Raw genomic sequence first — 25,367 nt, 5'->3', positions numbered from 1 at the left:
CTTTAGAAATGTCACTGTTACTCAGTACTACAATCAATTTTTCAAGGGTAGTTAGATTCTTCTCTAAAGCATGGGAGAAACATCAAAAGATTTCCAAGGCTGGCTAAAATATGCTAAACTTATCCTCTTACCTGAGTCTCTGGCGGGGATCAGAAGGTGTCCCAGTCCGCCTCGCTGTCCCATATTCTGGCACTGAACCATAATCCAGGTCATCATATGCCATGCTGCGTTGGTCATCCTCCAGCCCATAAGGCTCAGCGTGGAAGCGGTTCAAGTCCATGTTGCTTCCCCCTACCCGCACCTGCGGTTGGGGACCATAGACATCCTGCCTGCTGGGAGCCCTGTAGCCATCCACGGAGGGTCGGTAGCGCTCATCAATCCGAGTGACTCGGGACAGGCTACCGTAGCTGTGTTCACTGCCATGGTAGCTATCTTCATAGGGCCGCCCATAACTATCTGAGTAGTGATAGTTTCGTGGAAGGGTAGCTGTGCCTGGCTGGGTCATGTAGGCCCCAGGGCCACCGTTTGTGTTCTTCCTGAAATTCCTATCCATGGTCTGGATGTAGTTGTTGGTAACTGGAGAGGCATCAATAGGTAACCCATCTAGGCCAACTTGCTGCACTGTACGTGTGGTCATGGTCTTCACAACTTTTTTCACCTACAGAATAGTAAGAATGAGCTATCCGGCACCTCCTTGTCACCTCAGAGTACTTCTGAGGGCACAGTGGGTATCACTGCTCATGCGCTGCAGAGCATTTAATCATTAATTCCACAGGACACTACTTTCTATTGTCTCAAGTCACGCCCTTTATATACAGCTTCAAATATTATCTTGTTCTATAGCATTTCCAGGAAATATTCTGATCCCTGAAATTCCCAGACTACAGGAAAATTAAATCGAACACTTTTCACTCAATAAAAACACCCGCAGAACTGTTTCTGTGTTTGTTAGAATCCCACTACACCTCACACAATGCAAGAGTACCAAACGCATAACCAGTTAAGAGCTGTTGGCAGGATCACATGCTGTGTTCCTCATGTCAAGTCAAAAACACCTCCAGGATTTCAGATCTGCTATTAATGGTTTCCTCATACTGATTATCAACTTTATGCCAACACAATAGTTAACTCCAACCAAACTGAGAAAGCATAACTAATGGGTCTAAAAGTAACTATATTGCAGCTTTCTCTGTACTTAATAAACGTTCTATATTATGTCTGTACTGATCTTTTGAAATAATAAACTGAATAAATCACCAGGTGAAAGATACCTCAGATCACTATAGAAAGACAGCTGCCAGTGACAAAAAATAGAAAAGCATTATTTGTGTTATATGCTTTTGTTTGCTATTACAGGTGACTCAATACCATGCATCTGGCAACCTCTTCCCTACAGAACCCCTCCCAGACAGATTGCCTAACACACTCGCCACTTCTCCCTAGACTCTCACCGTGGTCTCTGTACGACGGGTTGTCCCATCATCTGAGGTCTCTACTGAAACAACTGACATGGCACCTTCTGGGTCCTCCTCCATGGTGTATGTCTCTTCCACAATTTGTCCTGGATCCTGCATCCTGGGAATGGTGCTATATATGAGGTGACTATGGTCCTAGGGCAATGAGGGGGAAACCCATTAATCTATTTCTGTGCAAACAATATTCTAAGAAGTCGTTTCTTACAGTTAAGACTCCATTTGTAAAAATCTCTTATCCTCAAGCCTCTGAAAGCAACAAATTGCTACCTAATGTTTGTTTGCACCCACTATAATATAAAAAAAACTCACGCAGAAATCTCACATAAATTCAGTGATACATGCTAAAACTCTCTTGACTAAGACTTTAGAACTCTGGTTATAATTTGCATTTATTACTTTTTAAAGAATATATTAGTCAAATAGCAAGCCACCAAAAAAGAATGGAAGATCATGGATTTTGTTTTCATACATTTAGTCACCAAGGTCCTTCACATCTTTTATCCATATAAGACTTCAAATTTTATTTTTGAATTTTTTTTGGATTTTGCTAAGATTCCAACCAATTATGTAAGATCTTCTCCAAACAGCTTCACAGTTTTCTGCAAGCTTTGCCAGAAAGAAGTTTTTAGTTTCCTTTCCTACCTGTGGTCCGTTGAGCTTTAATTCTGAGAATTTCTGTCTCTCCAAGTCAGCATTGCCCAAGAAACGACCGTTCTGCAAAAAATAATAGTGATGAATTTGTGATCAGCATCAGAAAACAAGAAGGAACGGGGGGAAGGGGGGAGGAGAGGAGAGAAGAGAAGAGAGACAGAGACATGTATGACAACTGAGCACTTGAATCTATTACACTGTATCCCACATAAGGCTAAATGCCGAATATTTAGAAATGACGCTGCTGAGATTTGAAAATGACAAGGTAATATTAGCAATACAGTGTAGGTAGTATCTGAGGTTTACATTTCTTCATAGAAATAAATAAACAGGTGTATATTATCGTATTCATTTATTAACATCTATAACATATTGAAGTTGAATATTGTACATTCCAAAGTTTATAAATACTGAGTCCATGCTGTCCCAGTTCTTATAGGCCCCAAAAGCTCAAAACAGCAAATGGAAGCACCTTTAGAAATAGTTCAGAAAAGCAAGCCATTGATAAAACCGCTTGAGAAAGTCAACCTGGTCTCTGTCATCTAGTTCTACTCACAGACACCGCCCTTTACTGCCCAGAATGAAAAGGAAAAATGCGTTTTTTTAAAATAGTAGAGAGTTTCTGCTTATCATCTTTATAATTATGTCTTCCTGCATGCATCCAAAATAATTTCTACCCTCTATTTGGATGGGAACTCTGTCCTTCTGAGTATAAAAGTTGAAGTGGTATGCAGTATTTATTCCAAGCACAAGTTTAACATCATCTGATATTGGCTGCTTGCTCATCTGTGCACTTTTAAGATAAAAGGGCAGAACCTGAGTAGCCGGTAAAAGCCAAAACCCAAGGGGAAAAGCAAGATGAGCTTGGTGCAAAAGCTTAATCAAATTCATTTGATGCCTCACTTATGGCTGTTGGCAGACACATTTCCTTGGTCCTATTTCATGCTTCGTATGTCAATAGTTTCAGGATCTGATAGTCACACTGGAGGCCATTTTATTATCATCATCTTCTACAAATATTGTCATTCAGAGCAAAGAGAGCTTTGTTTACTGTCTGGCATTCCTTAGTCAGTAAATCTGCCCGTTACTCTTTTTGTCTATTTCATCTGTTTAGGGCTCTCTTTTCTTAAAAAAAACCATCAAGCTACTCTTTGGGAATACACAGGCGCTTGCGTTAGACATGGGAAGAGCAATTAAAAAACTTAAGGGTATAAATATACATGCATGATATACAGGATGTTTCCAAAAGAGCAAAGGACCCTTGTAATCTAGTGGCTTACTACTACTAAACATCTCCCCTGTCGTACTGTGCATCCACAAAACAAATAGTGAACCTGTGTTCTCAGTTATCACTACAAGTGTATATGTAATAAGTACAACGAATTTAAACATTAGCCAGACACTGTGAAATTGGATGAGACTACTATTAATTAATTTCCACACTGGATAGCCTTTAACCAACACATATCTATGGCCCTACTCATATTGAATACTCACAAATACACTCATCAAACCATTTAGCTATGCAGACAGCAGAAACCTGAAGCTCTTGGACCAAGCTGCTCCACAAAGTATTTCCAACAGAAGCCAAACTACCAAAGAAGCCCTCCAGCAGGAACCACATAATCAGAAGAGGGTAAGTATATCCCGCTTGAGCACATCACTAGATGTTACCTGGTGCCGGCGGGTGAGGGTGCCGTTGGCCATTGTTTGGCTGGCATCCTGTGGGGAGACACGGACGCGCTCCAGCTGTGCAGAGACATGGCGCCGTTCTTCCTCCAGCGCCCGTGTCAGCTTCTCAAACTGTGCCTCCTGCTCCTTGACGGAGGCAAGTATACTGGCAGTCGACTCCACTTCCGAGTCATCCATGGTTTTGAAGGCCCCACACAGGGGGAGAGTGGGTGCAAGGCAGGGAGATGCCACGGGGGATATGAGAATTGACGACACACCGAAAAGGGGTACGAGGGGAGAAGGATCCCCTCACTTCAAAGAACACGTTTGGGAGACAAAGCAAGGAGAAAGAGAGAAAGACCGATCTTAGATCTGGGAAGAGAGATTAAAAATACTTGAAAGAGGCCAGGTTCCACCTAAGTCATCCTTTCCAAATCAGCAGTGAGAAAAATTGTACCCCAATCACCTCTCAAGGCAGTAACTGCAACACTTTAACTGGCTCAAGAATACAAATCTATGTGTGAATGGAAACCCTATTTACAGGGGTTTAAATAACACAATGGGCATTTTGGATGGTCCAAAATCCATCCCTCCAGAGTTTTCTTCATTGCAAATCAGATACTGGATAGGATATAGGCATGTTAATGACATTGTAATATAATTTTTTTAAAAATTAATTTGATGCCTTAGTTTACATTTTAAGGACTTTCTATCAGAATGTCAAATATCAGTGTCATTTTAGAAAGACTATGGAACTTTCTATCTCTGCAACATATCACACTTATTTTAGTACATTTACTAAGAATTTGCTCTAGTTAAATGGTATTACTTGCTGCCTTCCTAGATTTATTTTTAGAACAGTTTAATGCATAGAGAGGCCATTTTAAAAAGAAGTTTTAGCCAAGATTTCCTTCTGTGAACACCAGTCAACACAATCTTTAGTGATTCTTGATCATTTTATCTCATTACATTATTTATAGTAAACCGGTCTTCAGAGGAAGTCATCTCAACTTTAGAAACTGTTTTTGGGAATTGCAGTCAGTCTCAACCACGCATACATATTTTACTGTAGCAGCATTTTCATATCTGCCAGCCTGCCTGGGTTCAGGTCACTGTCCCTTGAACAGGAAATTGCATGTCACTTTAGGGTTATGCATTCCTGTCAAGAGGAGAGTAACTTCTACCATTTTAAGAACACAGTCCTTGGGAATCAGTTAGCTGACCTACCAACTAATTATAACAGGCTATGACAGTTATATTGAGCAATGTGATAAGCCTGGGCCAGAAGGGGAGAGGCAACAGGTAGTGTTTTTAAGAAACTGCAGTGTTTTCTTTCAAACATACATATATAGAGATACAGTATGTGGTGAAAAGCTGCAAGTTTTGTTACATGTTACCAACAAATGTTTGCCACATAAAATTGTTTAAATACTTTTTACCACTATTTATGCAGTGGTCACACTATATAAACAATCCTAGAGCTTCTCCAATTTAATCTTCCAAAACCATTCACAGGCTGTACATACACTTTTGTATGGAATTACATCTGTTTGTTTTTTATGCATTTTATTCCCCAACTGGAAATTTAGTCTTTCTATAAAAAAAATATTGGGAAATGCTCTGATTTATTTTGTAAAAACTTTTTCCTCAAGCAGATTCTCTCCAAGTCCCCCTTTTTATCTATAAACCTTAATATTTATTAACAATATTAAATATATTAATATTCAATATTAATAATATTTAATATTTAACAATATTAAATATTGTTAAATATTTATTAAATATTAACAATAATGATGATTGTAATAAGGCTAATAAGGCAAGCAAGGAGAACAAGCCATTTTGCGTATCATCTACCCAAACCTAGAGTTGTTGCCAAAGTGCTTCAAGACAAAACATTAACATATGTCCATCAGAAATATCTTCAGCCACAGTCTACTTATGAATTAATAAAGATATTTTAATGGACCTCATACACAAAAAGGCTGACAGATTTGTAAATATGGAAGGAAGATAGGCTATATATTTCTTCCATCCTGGAACCATTGCTCTCCTTACCACAAGACCTCCCCAGTCTTTAAAGAAAGCCAATTGGAAGAAACTCCAATATTCATCCTGACACAAAATAACATTTAAGACTGATTTTCCATACCATACACACCTGTGGAGGAAGGCCGGTCTGAATTGATTGGTTAAGGCACAGCTTGGTCTAAGTGCAGAAAATCATGGGAGAAGGAGCCCAGCCACCAACAGCAAGGAAGCAGGAGAAAAAAGGCTGCAAATAGACAGCAGGAAGGGGATAAAAAATAGATGTGTAAATTTAAAATAGGGAAGAAGCAAAGGGGTCAAGGAAGGAAGGAGTTAAGATCAAATCAGTATTTATACATTTAAAAAAAAAACCCAAATCCAACTGTTTTCCCAAAAGGGATTTAAAACAACTTTCAACAAATTATTTTTTTAAAAAAAATAATGGATTAATTAAACAATAGTAGGATAGTAGAAATGTTGCAGACTGGATCATGGAATTTGTGGCGCATTTAATCTTTTCCCATTATGACTATAACTGAGGTGAGGGAAAAACTCCACTAAACAGAAAATCTGCACACACAGACTACACTATTGAGATTGGCAAGAAAAAAAGACCTTAACTCCACCTCAGTTCCGAACTTTGCCATTTTCACACATGAATAGATTACAGTTACAGAGCAAGCAATCTGATAGGGCAGGGATCTTCAAAATGCACAATTTGTTCAGTGATTTATATGCAGTTTCCTCCTAAGATTGTAGGCCTTCTACTTTTTCATAAGCCAATGCAACCACAACAAAACTAATGTTACAGTGAATAAAGTAAACCTCACATTTGAGTGGCCTATGAGCTAAATATAGACTCTTTATAAAACTAATGAGCTTGTCCTCAATAGTCCTGAGCATACCAGCCATCAGTTTAGTCTCAAAGAGGTTCACTGCTATAGAGAAAAAGGAATCACTTGTTATTATGCCCATTTTTAAAGAGAGTGCAACACTTCTCCTTTTTAATTCTTTTTAAAAATTCTTAAACCTTTAATGCTTTTTAAAGAAATCTCTTTTCTTTCCAGAGGTAGAAAAAAAAATAACATCATTATCTCCAAGGGAGATGAGAATGTAGGATCTTATGGATATACAGTGTTTCAAGGTTTATTGATTAACTGATTTCTTTATTCAATTTCTATAGCTGCCAAACTCAACCAAGTGACTCTGCCGGCTTCCAATTCTATAATCATAAAACTAAACAATAAAAAAAAAACATTAAACAATAAATACCTCTTTTTTGATTTATCAACCCCAAGGAAGCTGAAGAAGCTACAGGTTACCCTCCAACAGCAATTCTAAAAACCCAATACTCTAAGACTGTGATGGAGAATCAGTGGCACACAGAGCCCTTTCTGTGGGCATGCATGCCAACGCCAGCTACTCTTCTGGTTTCCAGCACGCACATGCGTGCCGGCCACTAGTCTTCGTGGGCATCCAAGCACTGGAAAACAGCCTGAAAATGCCTGAAAACATCCCGGAAAATGGTCCAAAAATGCCCCCAAAATAGACATGCACGCCCTGGCCAGCTGGTCTTTGGGTTTCCGATAAAAGTGAAGACCAGCTGGCCGGCATGCCGCGCGAGCGATTGTGGGTGCACCTCGGTACACCCACGTTACACCTATCCTCCGCGAGCTGCAATGGCTGCCTGTTGGACTCCGGATGCTCTTCAAGGTGCTAGTCGTTACTTTTAAAGCCCTACATGGTATCAGACCTGGGTACTTGAGAGACCGCCTCCTGCCAATTACCTCCCTACGACCAATCAGATCCCACAGATTAGGCCTCCTCCAGATACCACCAGCTAGCCAATGTCGACTGTCAACCCCCCAGGGGAGGGCCTTCTCTTGGCTGCTCCGGCCCTCTGGAACGATCTCCCCGTGGAGATTCGGACCCTCACCACTCTTCATGCTTTCCGCAAAGCCGTCAAGACCTGGCTGTTCCGGCAGGCCTGGGGCTGATGAGTTCCCAGCCCCACTTGAATTGTTGCAATAGTTGTGTAGCTTTTAATCTGTTTCTTGTATTCTGTTTTTGTCTTGTTCGTTTTTTGTATCTCCCCCTTCCCTACTTGTTTGTTAGCCGCCCTGAGTCCCTCAGGAATAGGGCGGCATACAAGTATAATAAACAAACAAACAACATACAAACATGGGCGTGCCAGAAACCTGCAGACCAGCTGGCCGGCATGTGCATGCACACCAGCCAGCTGGTCTTTCAGTTTCTCGTGGTCCGGAGTGCACACGTGCACATGCGTTCCAGTTTGAGGGCTCGGTGCTGAAAAGGTTCACCACCACTGCTCCAAGATGACCTCCAATCACAGGCAAGACCATATCCTTATCTCATACTGTATTCCAGTTTTTTTTTAAAAAAAAGAGATTTTAATTAAAACAATACTATACCATTATTATTGTTCATAATAAAAGCTTTTGCTTGCAACCTTTCCTCCAAAAGATTACTATAGGGGAAATACAGAACTACTGTATGTGCTTGATGTTACCAAGACAGAGTTGATGGAAGTAGTACTGGCCAGAAACTGTTTCCCTCTAGCATTTATATCCCCTTGTCCAAGCATGCTGGGCATGTTTTTTTTTCCTTTTTAATTCAGATTTCCCCCTCCCCCAAAATCAAAGCAGGAACAACATGTTTGAGCTAGCCTAGCCTCCAAGACAGAAACTCTTTCAATCCGGTTTTCCCACGGTGCTGGTGACATATCAGCCCCTAAACTGACTTAATACCTATGGCCATGGGCATAACAGTTTGGGGGCGTGGGGGAAAGTGGTTTCTTTGAGGAACACATTCAAAAGATTATTTGACTGTAGCAGAACCTTGTGACTTTTTTTCTGGAATAGACTTAATTCCTCAGAGGGCTTTCAATTAACCATCACAGTTGAGTGTATTGATACAGAAAACCAATATTAAAATTAAAGAGAAAGCATCAGGAGAAAAACAATCTACAGCATTAAAGTCTATTTAAGTTCATGTCTCCATTTATTGGAGCTTTTGCAGGCTTGCCTGGGATTATAACAGTGTTAAATTTATGTCTCCGTGTCAGGAAATAAAAGTGGTAGAGGCACTTTTAACCAAATTAAGCATACAACACCACCATCAATTACTTAGTGGTAGCAACTACCCAAAGCGCTTGAAACACAGTCTCCAAGAATGTAACCCACCCTTATTGTTTATGAAATTTTACTTCCATCTGTGGCATACGCAGATGTTACACTTTGCAAGCAAGTTTGATGAAGTAATTTTGAAAGATTGGGATATGTGTTGCAATTCTGGATTGTAACAGTTAACACACCAGAATCATATTTTTAGTCACATGTAAAAAGGACTTCATTTAACTTCTTTCACTTCAGTTGAGACATATTGGCACCAGAAGGACTTTGACCTCAAAGACATTGTTAGTTTGCTTAGGCAATCTTGCACTTTGCCATATAATGAGCTTCACTCTGTAATCTCCCCTCTGCCAAAAGCCAATGTAGAACTTCAATAAGGGCACTCTTAGACTGGAATAGTCCCAAGTAAAGCTGTCTCCAAACCCCAAAATACATGCCCTTTCAAAGTTATACAGTATGGGCTTCATCATCAGCTTCAGGTCCACCGTCAGGATTAAAATTTGCAAAGCACACAGATGACATCACAAGCAGACAATGTGGTGTCGCAATCACAGAATTGTAATTCTTCCACCAGCCCAGGCACGTATCCGTTTACAAGCCAAAGACTTACTACAGATTATAAGACAAAAGCTATGAAATGTCTTCATGTAGGACTGGAGTACTTGGTATTCATTGTTCCAAGCAACCAACACCTTTTCAGCATGAGAAAAAGCTACAGGTAGGGTGGAGGGTGGTGCACAAGAATGCTCAGGCCATATGCTGCACTTGGTCTCCATGTAGCATGCCCAGGGCTAGCTTCAAGCAGTAAACAGAACCAATTTGGAGATCACATGTCTCCCAACAACTATGGATGATAGCCTATACTTTAAAAGCAAGAAACAATAAAGATACATGTATGTCCAGAAGAAAAATAATAAAGGCCACCACTCTATACCAAGGCCTGGAAGATTAGCCAGGTTATCAAAGACTTCCTGAATCTCATCAAGATGGGAACTAAGATCTTGGAGAGATGCTTATTCTGGAGGGCAGGCACCATGGCAGAGAAGGCACATTTTTTAGATTCCAATAGAAGGCATTAGTTAATTGAGGTAATCTGGAGCACATACATTCTACCCAACCTTACATAATGAGCAGAAACTATTAAGAGACAGTTCCTAAAATAACCAAATCATATGACATTAAAAGAAAACTTACAGGTGATAAATAGCCCCTTGCCTGGTACAACTCATAGAGCAGTGTTGTCATATGGGCATACTGTGACAGGCCAATTATTGCCCAAACTACTTCATTTTGGACCCAATGTAGTTTCCAGGTTATCTTGAAATAATGTAGAATGCATTGCAATAGTCTGTATGATTTAATGTATTTAATAACTCAGTCAGAAGAAACTTTAGGAATTCTACTCAAGGCTTTCGGGGGACACAGGTTATGTATTCTTGTTCTAAAACTAAACAGTAGATACACTTTGCAAACAAAACTCTGAACTGATAAAACAGCTAGAAAATGCAAGAACCTGAGCAGTTGTTTTTTCAACAAGGGTAGATAAGATGACATTTCAGCCTTTCTTATGCACTGTGTTATATGAGCTGCATGCCAAGATAATAATGAGCATTACAATTTTGTAGAAGTGTGGGACCTGTAACATAGAATTCAGAAAACTGAAAAACATTTATTGAATTCAGCTATTACCTGATACTACAAAGTTTTAGTCAAGTCTCCCTCATATGTCAACACGTTTAAAAAAAAGAAAGAAAAAGAAAAATGGGAGGGAGAGGAGACAATATTGAGAGTATCACTTCAAAAAGATTTTCAGTCCCATTTGATTAACTGTGGGTGCTTATTTAGGGTTATATAGTATTTGATTGATATTGTTCCAAGGAATACTGAAGGAGGAACCTATTAGGTTTATGTCTCACTTCGTCCAATTCCTGGTAATATTTATTTAACATTATCCTCAAAATTTACTGCCAAGTATTGCTATACTGCATATGTCCTACGACCACAGAGGATATCATATGTCATTTCACTAAATCTTAAAATTAGTCTTTTAAAAAAAGCGGTTTTGGAGTTATATTTGTAGGACTTCTTCAATAGCCCAAGGACAATACAGTCTCATTACCTATATTTGCAAAGCGAAAGAGTGCCATGTTTTCCCGAAAATAAGACAGGGTCTTATTTTCTTTTTACCCACAAAATATGACTTGGGCCTTATTATGAGGGGAGGGTTTATTGTTTTGGGGTTGCCGTGCGGCTGCTCTCATGCGAGCGGGCTCCCAAAGAACCGGGCACAGCCTCATGGGCGAATGGCTGTGTTGTGCTGTCGCAGCAGCGCAACACAACAGCCATGAAGCGACCACCGGCTGGCCCACAACCATAGAGCGTACGCCCAGAGCGGCCACTGCTGGAAGACTCTGTTTGGAAGCCATTGAAAAAGCCATGCTGGGATGGCGGTGGCAGCGGAGGTGCCCTGGCTCTGCAGGGAGAGCTGGGCCAGGGCATCGTGAGGCTGGGAGGCACATGAGCGAGAGCGGAACAGCCGCTCGCGCAACCCCCCTCTCCAGCTGTGTAGAGCGCCATTCACTGGCATTTCAAAGGCACCAAGCTGCGGGAGCCGGGCGGCAGCGAACAGGCGCTCACGCAGCTTGGTGATACCCCTAGGTCAGTGAATGGCATTGTTCCTGGCTGGAAAGAGGGGTTGCCAGGCGGCTGCTCATGAGCATGGTCGCTTCATGGCTGTTATGTTGTGCTACTGTGACAGCGCAACATAGCCATTCACCCATGAGGCTGTGCCCGGCTCTTTGGGAGCCCGCTTGCAAGAGACCAGCTGCCCAACAACCCCCCTCTTCAGCTGGGCACAGAACCGCTCACCAATCTAGCGGTATCCCGTAGGCGCTAAGCAATGCGATCACCTTTGCCTCCCCCCCCCCGGTTCCCACGGCTTGGCACCGCTAGGTTGGTGAACGGCGCTCTGCCTGGCCGGAGGTGGGGTGTTGTCTAGAGGGCTTATTTGCAGGGGAGGGCTTATATTTTTGCCCACCAGAAAAATGTGGCATGGCCTTATTATCAGGACATGTCGTATTTTCAGGGAAACACAGTAGGACTATAGTAGTCCTTGAATTACAACTGGTTGTTTTAATAACCGTTCAAAGTTGAGCCTCTGAAAAGATGCTTTATGTCCCATAAAACACTTTTGGCCATTGTACAACATAACATTGTGTGTGTGTGTGTGTGTGTGTGTGTGTTTTTGTGTGTGTATCCACCCACACTGTCACATGAGTGCATTTCAGACAGTTTGCAATTGACTTGCATTTATGATTAGTTGCCAAGTGCCCCTTGATCACATGATCACCATTTACAGTCTTCTCTGCCAGATTCCCCAGTGTCAATGGGGAAGAAGAAAGGGAAGGTTGCAAGCGGAGAGGACACAGGGGAGCTGAATTCCTCACAGCAGGATATTCTTTGAGAGCAAAGGGGCTCTACTTAACAACTAGGGCAGTGATGGCTAACCTTTTCCAGAGCAAGTGTCCAAAGTGCTTGGTTTGATTACCCAAAAGTAACACGATCTTATAGAGTTATCTTCTTGTATTAGCCCAGATTCTACACATTTCAATATTACAGTAGCTAAATAACAACCAACTGTAAACTATGGTTTGCTTAGTTTGGTGTAAGAGGTTATATGAATTCCATTATACAACTAGTGGCCATTAAGAGCAAGTGTTTACATTTGACCATCAACGTAAATGTCCAAATCCCACAAGGTATTTCTTGATTCTTTCTTGTATTCATGGCTTATCTCTATCAATTAATAACACTGTTTCTAATGTTATAAATCCACAGGATCCAATTTCCAAACCACTAAACTCAGAAAGAAACATTTTCATGTTTGTGGTAGAAAGCTGAGAATAAGCAAGATGCACCTTGAGAAATCTTAAAAGTTATTGAAATCTTGGTCATTGAATGAGTTGAAATTGGCTAATCTAACAGCAACTCGAAGCTAATAACTTCAAAAGGATGAACAAATCTGCTTTCAAGAGGTATTCCCCCCCCCACATTGCCCTCCCACTTGTCATAAATATCTAAGCTAGGCATCCAACTGACTGTCTAAATGATGCCAAAAAGACAAGCATTCCCTGTAGGAAGAAGTTTCACATCAGATACACCATTAATAATTTAGGACAATCATAAGTTATAACATCCTTTTTCTATTGCAACTTCAAAGATTCAAGAACTAATTATTTAAAAGTTCACTATTCTTTTATGCTTCTGTGTCAATCATAAATTCAGCTTCCAGTTTGCTCAGTTTTTTTTAAATACTTTTTGACTCTGTAACATTTGAGGAGCATATGAGACTTCAACTGCTACCACAGATCATTAAAATAAATCGCATTCTAATCTATTTAAAATCAAGACAATAGCATCTTTTAAAACCATGAGACTAAATGATACCCCTTCATACAGCTGATAAAGCGAGCCATAGTTCACAAATGGTTACACCCATGGATTACACCTACCCAAAAAGTTAAGACACTACCGTCAAAGCACTCCCTCCAGAAAGGCAAATGAACGAAGTATATGTAAACCAAGATGAGAACAGAGCAACATCTGAAATGTTCCTCAGACATCTTTCTTAAGTGGGCCCATGTCTCAATATTTACAATAATTAGCTATCATAAAGCTATCTTATTATACCTCATTTCATGAAAGACAGTTGCTACTATTCAACTGTTTTGACTCTGAATTACCAAGGACATAATTTCACCGGGATTATCAGTCACTGTTTCTTTGAGCTCATACTTATGTCGTCAGTATCTAGCCTCAATTTTTCCAAACATCCATAGACATCTTCCAAACATCCATTTTCTTCAAAGACATTTGCTTTTGTATTAGCAATAGCAATAGCGTATAGACTTATGTACCATTCCATAGTGCAGTGATGGCTAACAATTTTGTCAAGGCGTGTCAAAAGCGGGAGGAGTGGGGGGTCGCACACCCTTGTGCCCATACCCATAATGCAATGCCCTCCCCCTGCGCATACACGCAGGCCTCACTGAAGTCTCCGGACTTACAGGAGGCATGTTGGGCCATTTTTTTGTCCTCCGCAGGCTTCAGAAAAGCCTCCTGAAGCTTCCAGAGGGAGAAAAATGGCCCAACGGGCAACCTGGAAGTTTATTCCCAAATTTCCGGCGGGCACCCTTGGGCTGTTTTTTGCCCTACCCAGGCTTCAGGGAATCCTGCTGAAGCCTGGGGAGGGCAAAAAACAGCCCAACATGCAAACCGGAAATTCAGGAACGGACTTACGGGGTTGCCTGTTGGGCCATTTTTTTCCCTCTGGAGAAAAGGTTTTTCACCTTCTGAAGGCTTCCCTGAAGCCTCCAGAAGGCAAAAAGCTGCCCAACACACAAACCAGAAATGCGCCAGAGAGCAAAAAACAGCTGAAGATCAGCTTGTTAGCCCATGCATGCGTGCTGGAGCTGACAGGACAACGCCTCGCTTGCTCTCAAAAATGGTTCCAAGTGCCACTTGTGGCCATGCGTGCCATAGGTTCACCATCACATCCATAGTGCTTTACAACACTCTCTGAATAGTTTACAATGTTTTGCATAGTGTCCTCAACAATCTGGGTCATCATTTTACCGACCAGGAAGGATGAAAGTCTGAGTCAACCTTGAATTGGTCAGGATCAAACTCCAGCTGTGGGCAGAACTTCCTGCAGTACTGCATTCTAACCGCTGTATCACCAGGGTCCCAAACTACATGCTCCAAACATTTATGCTTTAGCTTTGTTTTTACAACTTCTTCCAAACAGATTTGTTTTACTTCAACTACTATCAAATTACTTGTTCTTGCACTATTCTCCACAATTTTCTCATACACCACAAGGGACAGAAATACTTTTTTTTCTTCATTCAGCCTTTCTGACCTCCATCTTTCATTCCCATACAATGAGAAAACCATCAGAACCAGAGCTGGAAGGGACCTTGGAGGTCTTTTAGCCCAACCCCCTGCTCAAGCATGGCTGATGGGACGTTTCTGTATTTTTCTATTTCATCCAGAATTGTCAGTATTTTTCCAAGGTACCAGATGTCTGTTTATTTTGTGGCTACTGTTATCACTCTTACGAACTTTAGTCTAGAAAAATCATCTGTATTCAATTGGTACTGTCCATTGATGTCAACTTAATTTAAAAAATATATATTGAGCAGCAAAGCAGCTTTTGCACTTTCTTCTTTTACCCATTAAGAGATTCCTAGAGGCTTCTTCACTTTCAGCCATCAAGGTCTAAGGTTGCCGATGATCCTTCCTGCAATTTCTCCTAGTAATAAAACATGAGCGGTTGTTAATGCAGCCTCATTATGGAGACTGATGTCAATAACTGGCAAGCAAGTGCAACCACCTGTGAGCTTTATATGGCAACTATATAAGCCTTCAAGGAGTACTTGGGAACTGTACCTGCTTGCGGGAATTGGAACAGACAATTTTTACAGCATGTAGGAATTAAAACTACATTATAGAAGTTAAGCTGGAAAATGTAAATACTTTCTCTGTTTCCAATGAACAATCACTCGGATCCCTGGACTCTGCCAAACCAGGAAGCAAAATATTAACCAATATTTACTTTCTCCAGCCCTAAGAATGAGGCTATTATATTTTCGGTATCAGTATTCAAGCATAGCGTAGATTAAAAGAGAGAACCTCTTTTCAGATCTCAACAATGCTTTTCTCCAACTTTTCTCCACAGAAGCAAAAAAAGTCACTCTTATCAGGGGTGGTATTTACTTACCTTCCCTACTGGTTTGCAAATGTGAGCGCTCGCTTGAACTTTTCGCTAAAAAAGGGCCTAAATGGGATGCTATAGAGCTAGGGCGGGTGGGGCAGGGCCATCCGTGATTTCCGCTACCAGTTCAAGTGAACCGGTCCGAACCGGTAGAATACCACCTGTGACTCTTATGTTCAAAACTGAGTTGCCTGTTTGGTGCAGTGTTAAGGAGCTGCACTAGAATATAGGAGACGTGATTTTCAGCCAGTCATTTTCTCTCAGACCATTTCCTGTGTCATGGAGGTGTTATGAGAAAATAAGACCAGGAAGCATTATGTCTACCATCGTGAGCTGTACAAAGTAAAAAAAAATGTTTGCACAAGAAATATTTCAGTTTTCATCTCAATTCTCAGAGTCTGATCACTGAAGATAAGTCATTTGACTGCCAAATATTTCTGATTAATAATAGCAGCAATTCCCCCCTCCCAAATCATATGAATGTACCTCAGAGGAAGTTTGTCAGCGGACAGAAAGGAATAAACCTGAGATTTTTTTCTTGCAAAATAGATAATTAAACTATGGTTCTCTTTCTGAGAAAAAAGAAGGCCTTACGGGGATATTGTGACTATGTAAACTCATTTAACAAGCACTGCTGGTCATGTTAGCCATCGTTTTCTCTTTATATTTTCAATGATGCACTCCACAGGGCTTATTTGTATTTTTTTCATAAAAGAATAACTTATATGGTCACATTTTTTTTATAGATAAGCAAACTATGGATTCATTTCCTGGGTTCATTGCCACGTACTGAAATTATCTTTATAGCTTTGTGAGTTTTTTTTTTCCTGATAAGGCACACATCCTAGAAGAACCATTCCTGTTAGCACTTTATAGTTCAACCTTCCTTGGTCTTTCAGCCTGCATCTTCTTCTCACTTCACAGAATCACAGAGAGAAAATGGAGCAGAAGTCTCCATCATTAGTCCTATATAGAGAGATGGATAGCATCTTAAACCAGTAGTTTAGAAAGTCCAAATGAAGAAGATACAAGTATAAATAATACATCACTTTAAACCATGTTAGCAAGATTTACTGTAGTACACTGCAAACCAACTTTCTGTGATTTAATAAACTATGATTCAGCAAGTGTGACTGTACCCACTGCTGGCAGCTCGCAGTAATCATAATATTCTTAATTAACAGAAGTCAAAGTTGTATGAGACGATGCAGGGTCCCCCTATACTTAATGTTTTTTTCATATATTTCAGGATGTAGAATATTTTTCTGGTGTAAAATGTGTGTGTGTGTGCGCGTGTGTGTGTGTGTGTATTGTATATTTTAGAGCTGCTTAACTTGAGATACTGGTTATAAACAACTTTGGTTTAGTTTCACAAGCAGTTTGCAGGCCAGAACGCATCTCTATTATTACTTGAAATACAATATTCAACCAGACTGAAGATTTGAGTTTTCAAAGCACTAAACTGAACTTTTTCCAATCACCTTAGCGAGCAGAGTAGGTTCCGTACACCTGTTTCTCATCCTGAGCTTTCATTTCCAAGGACCCACGTTGATTTCTGCCTTTACTTGGCAGGAAGATGAGAAAAAGGAAAAAAGAACCGATATGATAGCTTTGTTTGCAACTTTGTTTGGACTTTGGACTGCCGCTCCCTATACAAGCAAGCTCCTATCCATGCAATAATGATAAGGAGACCACAGATCCTTGCAGGCAGCCATAGTCCCTTCCAACAACTTTTTTAAAAAAAAATCCTGGTAGACAGAGAAACTTCAGCAAAAAACCTAGGCTGCATGCAGGGTGTGTTCCCTACTGACTAAAACTGGCCTAAGGCAGAAAAGTAAAGTTTTGCCCTAACCTGTGACACACACACAAGACTGGTTTAACTAGTTAATCTGATCTCTTCAAGAGACTCACCTGTCTCCCTAACCTATACACAGCTACCCTGCACCCTTAAGGGATGAAAATTACATGGCGGTCAGGAAGAATAGTTGCAGATTACTGGAGACCTATGACTTACCAATGAAAAGCCCACCTTGCCATATATGGGAAAATTCAAGCAGCTGTAGATACAAAACCAGGATCGCTGAGGCTGGGGAAAGAAAAAGCTAAAATGGACATGGGAGACATGAGATCAAAGGGCAGGGAAGCACAAAGAGCAACGCAATCAAGTCCTCAGCGAGTCCCAATGATAGTTCAACACAATCCCATAATTACCTCTCTTTTTTTGGTCCTAGCGAAAACTACTAAGGAAAGCTTTTCTTAGTACTTAGTACTTTTCTGAGGTCAGCATGGATGCAAAGTTAAAATCTAATGGCAGCTTTAAGAGACACACCTCCCCGTCTGGGAATATTTAGGCGGCCAGTTAGCGGTAGCCCATGTCCTGCTGGGAATTCAGTTATCATTTAACTCAGAAAAATGTGCACTGTCAGTGGCAAAACAGCTTTAGGGATGGTTGGAATAGAACAGCAGCACTCTCCCAAGGCGAGGCGAGGCGAGGCCCACAGCAAAAGCCAGAGCAATAGGAGCCCCACCCAGGAACTTAGGCCCCAGCCTTTCAGGAAGGGAGCAGCAGGAGTCAGGAGGGGGAGGGGTTGTGGCACAGACACACACACACACACACCAGGAAAGGAAACCAACCAAGCAGAGGGAAAGGATTGTTCCACTGGTATGCCAGTAATCTGGCTGCAGGGCAGCTGTCCTTCAGAGTAATTGAAGGAGAGTCTCTCTCTCTCTCCTCCCCCCCCCCTCTCTCTGTGTAGACTGCCCTGCTAGGAGGCTTTAGTTCAGTTACATAAGGCCATCCTCTCTCATTCTTGGGGCCCAAATAGAGACAAAGTGAGGGCTAAGTGAACAAAGTCAGGATAAGATTACAGATTCAGATGGCCAAGACTCTACCCCTTTTGCATGTTCTACAAGCTATTTACACTCACTTCAAGAATTTGTCTAAGAATCTGCTTTTTGGGGGGGGGGGGGGGATTACAATCATTTGACAGATACCAGCATAGTTAACTTGTGACCAAGGTCTGCAAATGCACCAAGACTTCTCTTCACCAAATATATATATATATATCTCCCATATTTATTATTTTTATAACTAACTCAAGGTGGTGAACATAACTTAATACTCCTTCCTCTTCCTATTTTCCCCACAACAACAATCCTGTGAGGTGAAAGAATGACTGGCTCAATGTCACCTACCTGACTTTCAGGCCTAAAGTAAAACTAGAGCTCACAGTCTCCTGGCTTCCAGACCATCTCCTTCACACTAGACCAAACATTTTCCAAACAGAACCTCTTCCCACCCTCACTTATACATTCACCTCTGTGTTATGTGGTTGTTCTACCCTGCTTCCCTGAAAATAAAGCATCCCCCCAAAATAAGCCCTCCCCGAAAATATTGCAACACAGTAGCAGCCATGAAGTGACCACGCTTGTTGTCTCCTACACCTCAAAAATAAGACCTCCCCCAAAATAAGACCAAGAGCTTATTTCGGGGGTCAAAGGAAAATAAGACCCTGTCTTATTTTTGGGGAAACACAGTAGTTGTGCATCCTGTCTTCCATTTACTGAATATTTGCAACTGTTGTTATTAAGGGACCAAAACTACCATCAATCAAAGCTACCCACTCCCTTATCTAAACTGAACGGGAAAAGGACTGCTTTAACCCTAGAAACACAGTTGTTCAAGTTACATTGCGCCAAAGCTGATTAAAGATCCTCAACCACAAGACAATCTTTTAAGCTTGGGCAATGTCCTGGCAACAGCATAGCAAAGAATAAAATTCATAAGGCATTGATGCATTCTACCTCTTTGTCTGCCATGATAATCATGCGCATTACAAATCCAGCTATAGAAAAGATGAAGTGTTTTCACTGTACATATACAGTGTAACATGAAACAAAGAAAAAATACGTCTGAGTTAGGGGTGCTTATGAATAAGATTCTAATCATTTATCAGCACCGCATTTGGATAACAAAATCTGACACCCTGCAACCACCGTATTTCTACTGTTTTAGTGTCTCGCTTTATACAAATTTGCTCTAAGCGTGATTTTAAAACAAGGAAAGCTTGTATACCCAAACAGATAACTCTGGAATACTGTTTTCAAAATGGAGTAATATGATCTGATAAATGTGAACTACAAGATCACCAGAAAAACATCTATCTTAAAAGGCAGTTAATTTGTTTCAGCCATTAAACAAAGAAATGCAAAAACAAAAGATTGTCTTTGAGGAGCCTGAATAGTGCAAGAAAAATGTAATGACAAAAAGGGCATCTGACATCAAACATCTCTCTCTCTTATTCTTCCACCTGAAGACAGCAGTATTTTATTAGCATGAAACACTAGCTTTGAAAAATGCCCACTAATAGTTCGCAATCAAGCACAACACTTGTCATCAAGACAATTATGCTTGACTGGGGACAGAATTCCTCTAACTCAGATGGGAGCTCAAGGGCACTAATGCATTGGAAGACTCGTCCCCTGGGCGCTGCAGGATGCACACCCACCGGATTTTTTTTTAAAAAAAGATTTAATTAAGAAAATATTTAACAGAAAGCTATGCAGCAAAGCAAGATGCCAGCTCTAGTGTGATCTTTATTAATGTAAATATTTCTAAGCTTCAAATTAGATCCTTAACATTCTGGGAGAATAAAAACAGCAGATTCTTTTAAAAAGGCTTTCCTTGTAAATATGCCCACTTGCCAAGGAAAGTAACTGGGGCAATTAAGAACATTCTCACTCATTCGTATTTTGTTATTTCTGTATCTACCTGTCATCTGTGGAACCATCACACGCCAGTGGTGGGTTGCAGGTGGTACGCCCCGCTACAGGCATACCGGATCCTGCCCAGAGCACCGGATACCGTTCCGGTACGGTGCTCCGGAGGGCCCACCTGGCCACGGTTCTTACTGGTGCTTTATGCTGTTGGCACTTCCGCACACGTGCATGGCACGTACGGCTCCTGCGTGATGCTCCGCGGAGCAGCTGGAGCGTCACGGAGGCTTGCGGAAGCGTGCATGTGGGTAACTCCGGGGCCGTTCCAACCGTACTGGTTGGAACAGAATCCAGAACCCACCACTGCAACATGCCCATGAGAAAGACACATGCATAGTGAGCAGTCTTTGACCACCACTTAGGTTACACTTTTGTTGGTATCTGTAAGTTCAATAGAAGACACCTCTATGAAACACGCATACATCTGCTAGCAATGAAATATCCTACATATCCTGTGGAGCACCACAAGCTTTCCAAGTTTAAACAACTACAAGTGGGGGAAATACATTGTGCTCAGTTTTTTGTGTCCTCAGGAAAGATCAGGATCCTTACATGGATCACGGGGCAAGACACCTGAATTCACGTGCCAAATCTCTATAAACTCAGGGATCTGCACAATTTGCAAATCCTTTCACAACACAAAGGTCACTCTTTTCTCGGTGGGAATTTGCAGCTGAAGTCAGGGGACAAAGAGATTGCACACGCGCATATACAGACGTCTCCTTTCTCTCCCCCCCTCTTGCCTACCCATTTCCTGTCACAGTAGCACTAGATCTCAAGCTCAGAAACAAACAAACACAGAGTGCTGGATTCTGGGAAATGGGCCAGAGCATTCCAGGGCATCCTGAGCACCAATCAGCAGCCAGAGCTCCCACTTTATCCTGCAGAACTCCTTATCTTATTAGAGGAAAAACAACCCTTGTAACCCCACCAACAACCGGGGCTCGAAGGGGAGGTTTGTGTCAAGGATGCGGGCCAGGGAGGAAACAGGAGCAGAAAAGGGAAAGGAGAAGTTGTTTTGTAGCCATTTTGTACACCAACGTTGCAACAGGAATCCTGTGCTAGATGAACAAAGGAGGATAAAAACCCATCAATAGTATACATTCTCAAGTAATGACCTCCAACATTTTGTGAAGTTCATATGGAAGCTTTTGAAAGGCATCAATTCATTCACTTATCATACAAAGATAGTTGATGCATTTCAGCATGCTTCTCTCCATTCTCCTTGCTCAAAAGGAGTTAGCTACTTTTCCATCATAGCCTTACTGTAAATACAAATGTGGCATGTCTATCAATCAGCAAGACAGATTTCAAGTCCTTTGCAGTTCTCACCAGGACAGTCACAGCCTGGTCTGGATACAGATTACTAGGAGCAGTCACTAGAAATCCTTTCTACAGCCAACAACCCTGCTGACATTTATTTCCAAGGCTGTGCAACGCCTGAGGAAAAAGATTAAGAAAAAACTACTTCAGAGAGCCAATGTTACTCCTGCCAGAAGCTCCTTAAAGCACCTGCATCTCTTCTACTAAAGAGTGTGCAACAGCCCTCTGCATCATATGAATCCAGGAAAAATGAGGCTATTTTAAGAATTGTGGTTAATTGTTTGGTTCATGTTCTGAAGCACCTTTTGGAGACTGAACTCAAAATCCTGCACCATCTTATTCTATTCATGTTGAGGAAACATGTAGAAGGAAAGACAACGAGCACATAATTCTGTTTTGTCTAGTTTAAAGCTATGAGAGGGTAAGAATTAGATCTACAATAATGATACCTAATCCCCAATTACATAAAATACCAGCCACAATGACTTCCTATTCTCTAAATATATTTACATGACAAAACATTAAGAGGAAAGGAGCAAATTATGTGATTTGCATTTATTATGAGTACTAGGACCAATTACAGTTCAGGCCTCTCTACAAGAATTTAGAAAAATATTGAGCTCTTAACTGTCCTGCATCAGGTGATTCTCTAGTTCTAGTAAAGCCAAATAGATTTTGAAGACCTGAAGTCTGCCAGGTAATAAAACAAATGTCTCCCCTTTGCCTTTAAACTTCACTTCAATCTTCACCTTAGTCACATCCAGTGTAACTCAAAACTTAAGGCCACTGAACATCTTATGATACAAAGAAATCACCCATGAAGTCAGAATAAATGTATAATCTCTGAAGTCCAGCCGTCCATTTCTCTAGATTCTCACTACCTGAACTATGAACCTCTGAGAATTGATAAAATGGTCATTTACTAAATGTTTAGGGTTAACAACCCAAGCAACTTTGGACAGCTGATACATCTAAATAACAGCTGATAAACTATTTAGAATGTATATTCATTGGACATTAGAATAAATATGATTACTCAGGATAGTTACTATGTTCAAACTTCATTCAGTAAGTAAACTTTTACTCTACCTACAGTCACAAGAGTAAAACTCTTCTCCCAGTTGACATGTAGTTTTTGAAAAGATGGTCAATTGATGCTTAAAGCATATGTTTGTAAGCTATCTAGAGTTGCCTCTAGACAAGATGAGTACCGCACAAATCTAATTAACAAACAAACAAATAAATAAGGGCGGAACCAGCTGGATCAAAATAGAGTTGAATGGTGAAGTATGCATGGCTCTACTCTAGGAAACTAAAGTATCTCCAACTGCATGTATAGTATTAACTTTTGTAGCCACCAACAAAATCCATACAATTTTTATCAAGAGCCATTATTTTGTACCTTCTGCATTATAATGCACCATCAAGTTGCTTTTGACTCTTAGCAGTAGCATAAGATAAATCACTCTGCATTACTACCTGTGTTAAACACAAAAATTGGCATTATCAGTACTCTTAATTCCTAAACATATTTTCATGATAGCAATCAAGTATAAGCCCAAGCAAAGACTGCAACTTAATTGGAGGATGTAGGGGGTTATTTCATATTTCCTAATTCTTAATATTCAAATAATTCCAGCACCTATAATGTACCAGTAATGGCCTTCCACAACTGCAGAATCTTATTCATTTTGTTTCCCGAGATTCTCAAAAAACTAGCAATTTTCTAGATGTCACTATTACGGTTGAGAACTGACAATATTGCTATCTAGGTAAGATGGGTAGCATGTAAGTAAAATATAAAATAGTATAAAATAAAAGTTCAGAAACCATAAAAGAAGAGTAGGAACCTTCCAAAGTACCCAGGCATCTCTTTAACTGTTCTTCAAAAATCCTTCCCAAATAACTTCGCTGCTACTTGTCTATTATCTGAAAATCTCTATCTTGCAAAATTAGTGTTGAATCTTTAGACAGAGCCCTATCCAAAAGCAGAATATTGCCTTCTAAGCACAATCTCAATGTTAAATTCCACAACAGTGCACAGAAATTATTTGTGTTTATAACAACTTGTTTTTAAAATATAGATATTGCGTATTGGTTATGATTTGAAATTTCCTAAAGCAAAGTTGCTGCCTAGAATTGTCCTAGTCTCATATCCCAAGGGGTATTGTGAGACACACCTTTATGTCTTCTTCAATTATTTGGCCACTTGCCCAAACTTTTTACTTTACCTGACAGGAGACAGCATCTTATCTGCTGAAACTGTACAATCTTTTTAACTGAGCTGGAAAGGCTCAAGATTGAATCTGACAGCTTCTACAATCAAACCAACAGTTGTACCACTGAGTTACAGCCCTTTTTACCCCATCACTTGGTCCAAAATAGGGCAAATATGTGCCACCAGAGTTGTTTTTCCAGTAAGTCAGAATAGCATGGCATTCAATTCTCCATTCATCATGCTCCTAACATGATGCCAGAGTCCAAAATCTCGATATTCATCACTATATGGTCCAGACCTCCTCCTCCTCTCTGTATACAAGATCAAAGAAGAGTACAAACTCTACAAACAACTTGGTATGTTCTTCCGGCAAACAAGAATAGCATGTGGCACAGTCTGGAACAACAAGTGGTACAAGTCTATTGTGTGAGGTATACCAAAAGACTTGCACTAGAACAAGATCAAGCATTGCCTGATGCTGAGCTGCTGTGGGCAAGGTTCCAGGCTACTTCCTCCTCAGGCGCTCAGAACTTTAAAGTAGATACAATTCAGTCCATTGGCAAGAGCTCACGGAGCATACATCCCCATCTGATTCTTCTTTTGTGTATTTAGAAAGACAACAAGCATGAAACTCACAAATGTTCAAAGTGGCTGACTGGCCACATATGGTATTCCAGAATGGAGATATTCATTTCTCACACCAGAGCTTTTTTTTCTGAGCAGGTAAAAGATAATTATTTCTAATATTTAAGAAACACTTCTTCCCTTAAATTTAAACAGTTAATCCTCACTTCACTTTAACTAAAGCTCTTTAACTCCTCAAAGAGTTTAAATCCATGATTAGAATTTCTTCTCAAATGTTTACAATAAACTGCCCAGGAAATAGCCACCGATTTTATTCGTAAGAAGTCTAATTTGAAGAAATCCAGCTATAATTTAAATCAAAGGATGAATGAAGTATGAATTAAGCATACTTCCTGCCTAGCAGATGAAGTAATTCAAATTTGCAATTCACCAGGCAAAAATAAATTAACATTATGAAACTAAAGGTTAGGAAGGTTTAGGGAGATACTCAATACAGCAAAGCTGAAACTGAAGCATTCCTTCTACTGACACAATGCCATCCACAAAAATAGAATGTCTCCCTGTTTGCAGGAAGTGTGAAAGTAATGAATTAAATACTTAGAAATATCTATGTGCTATATATCCATATTCTATCCTTTGCTTCAAACGGTTTCATGCACCATATGTTTTAAGATTCCTCTCAAACTGGTTTAACAAGAGAACTGGAAAGGAAC

The 25,367-nt window shown here is 40.5% G+C and overlaps 1 protein-coding gene across 7 annotated transcripts in view; it reads right to left on the bottom strand.

Moving 5' to 3' along the window:
- CTNND1 (catenin delta 1) overlaps window positions 1–25,367 on the bottom strand; it is a 69,612-nt gene that overhangs the window by 36,633 nt on the left and 7,612 nt on the right. For 5 of the 7 annotated variants that reach the window (XM_087714370.1, XM_087714365.1, XM_087714381.1 and 2 more), the window contains 5 exons: window positions 5,959–6,072; window positions 3,801–4,109; window positions 2,118–2,189; window positions 1,452–1,610; window positions 132–658 (listed from right to left, as the gene is read on the bottom strand). In XM_087714370.1, coding sequence (XP_087570496.1) covers window positions 132–658; window positions 1,452–1,610; window positions 2,118–2,189; window positions 3,801–3,995 — 953 coding nt within the window. In that variant the 5' untranslated portion in view covers window positions 3,996–4,109; window positions 5,959–6,072. The remainder of the gene's footprint in view (window positions 1–131; window positions 659–1,451; window positions 1,611–2,117; window positions 2,190–3,800; window positions 4,110–5,958; window positions 6,073–25,367) is intronic. The other 2 variants (XM_087714382.1, XM_087714386.1) reach the window with 1 other exon arrangement.

Source organism: Thamnophis sirtalis, unplaced genomic scaffold (genome assembly GCF_051295495.1).
Source record: "Thamnophis sirtalis isolate CommonGarterSnake01/CBP01778 unplaced genomic scaffold, rThaSir2_p1.2 scaffold_1, whole genome shotgun sequence".
In the NCBI taxonomy this organism is placed as follows: domain Eukaryota; kingdom Metazoa; phylum Chordata; class Lepidosauria; order Squamata; family Natricidae; genus Thamnophis; species Thamnophis sirtalis.
Note: the sequence above shows the minus strand (reverse complement) of the source record. Positions and strands in the feature narration are given on the sequence as shown.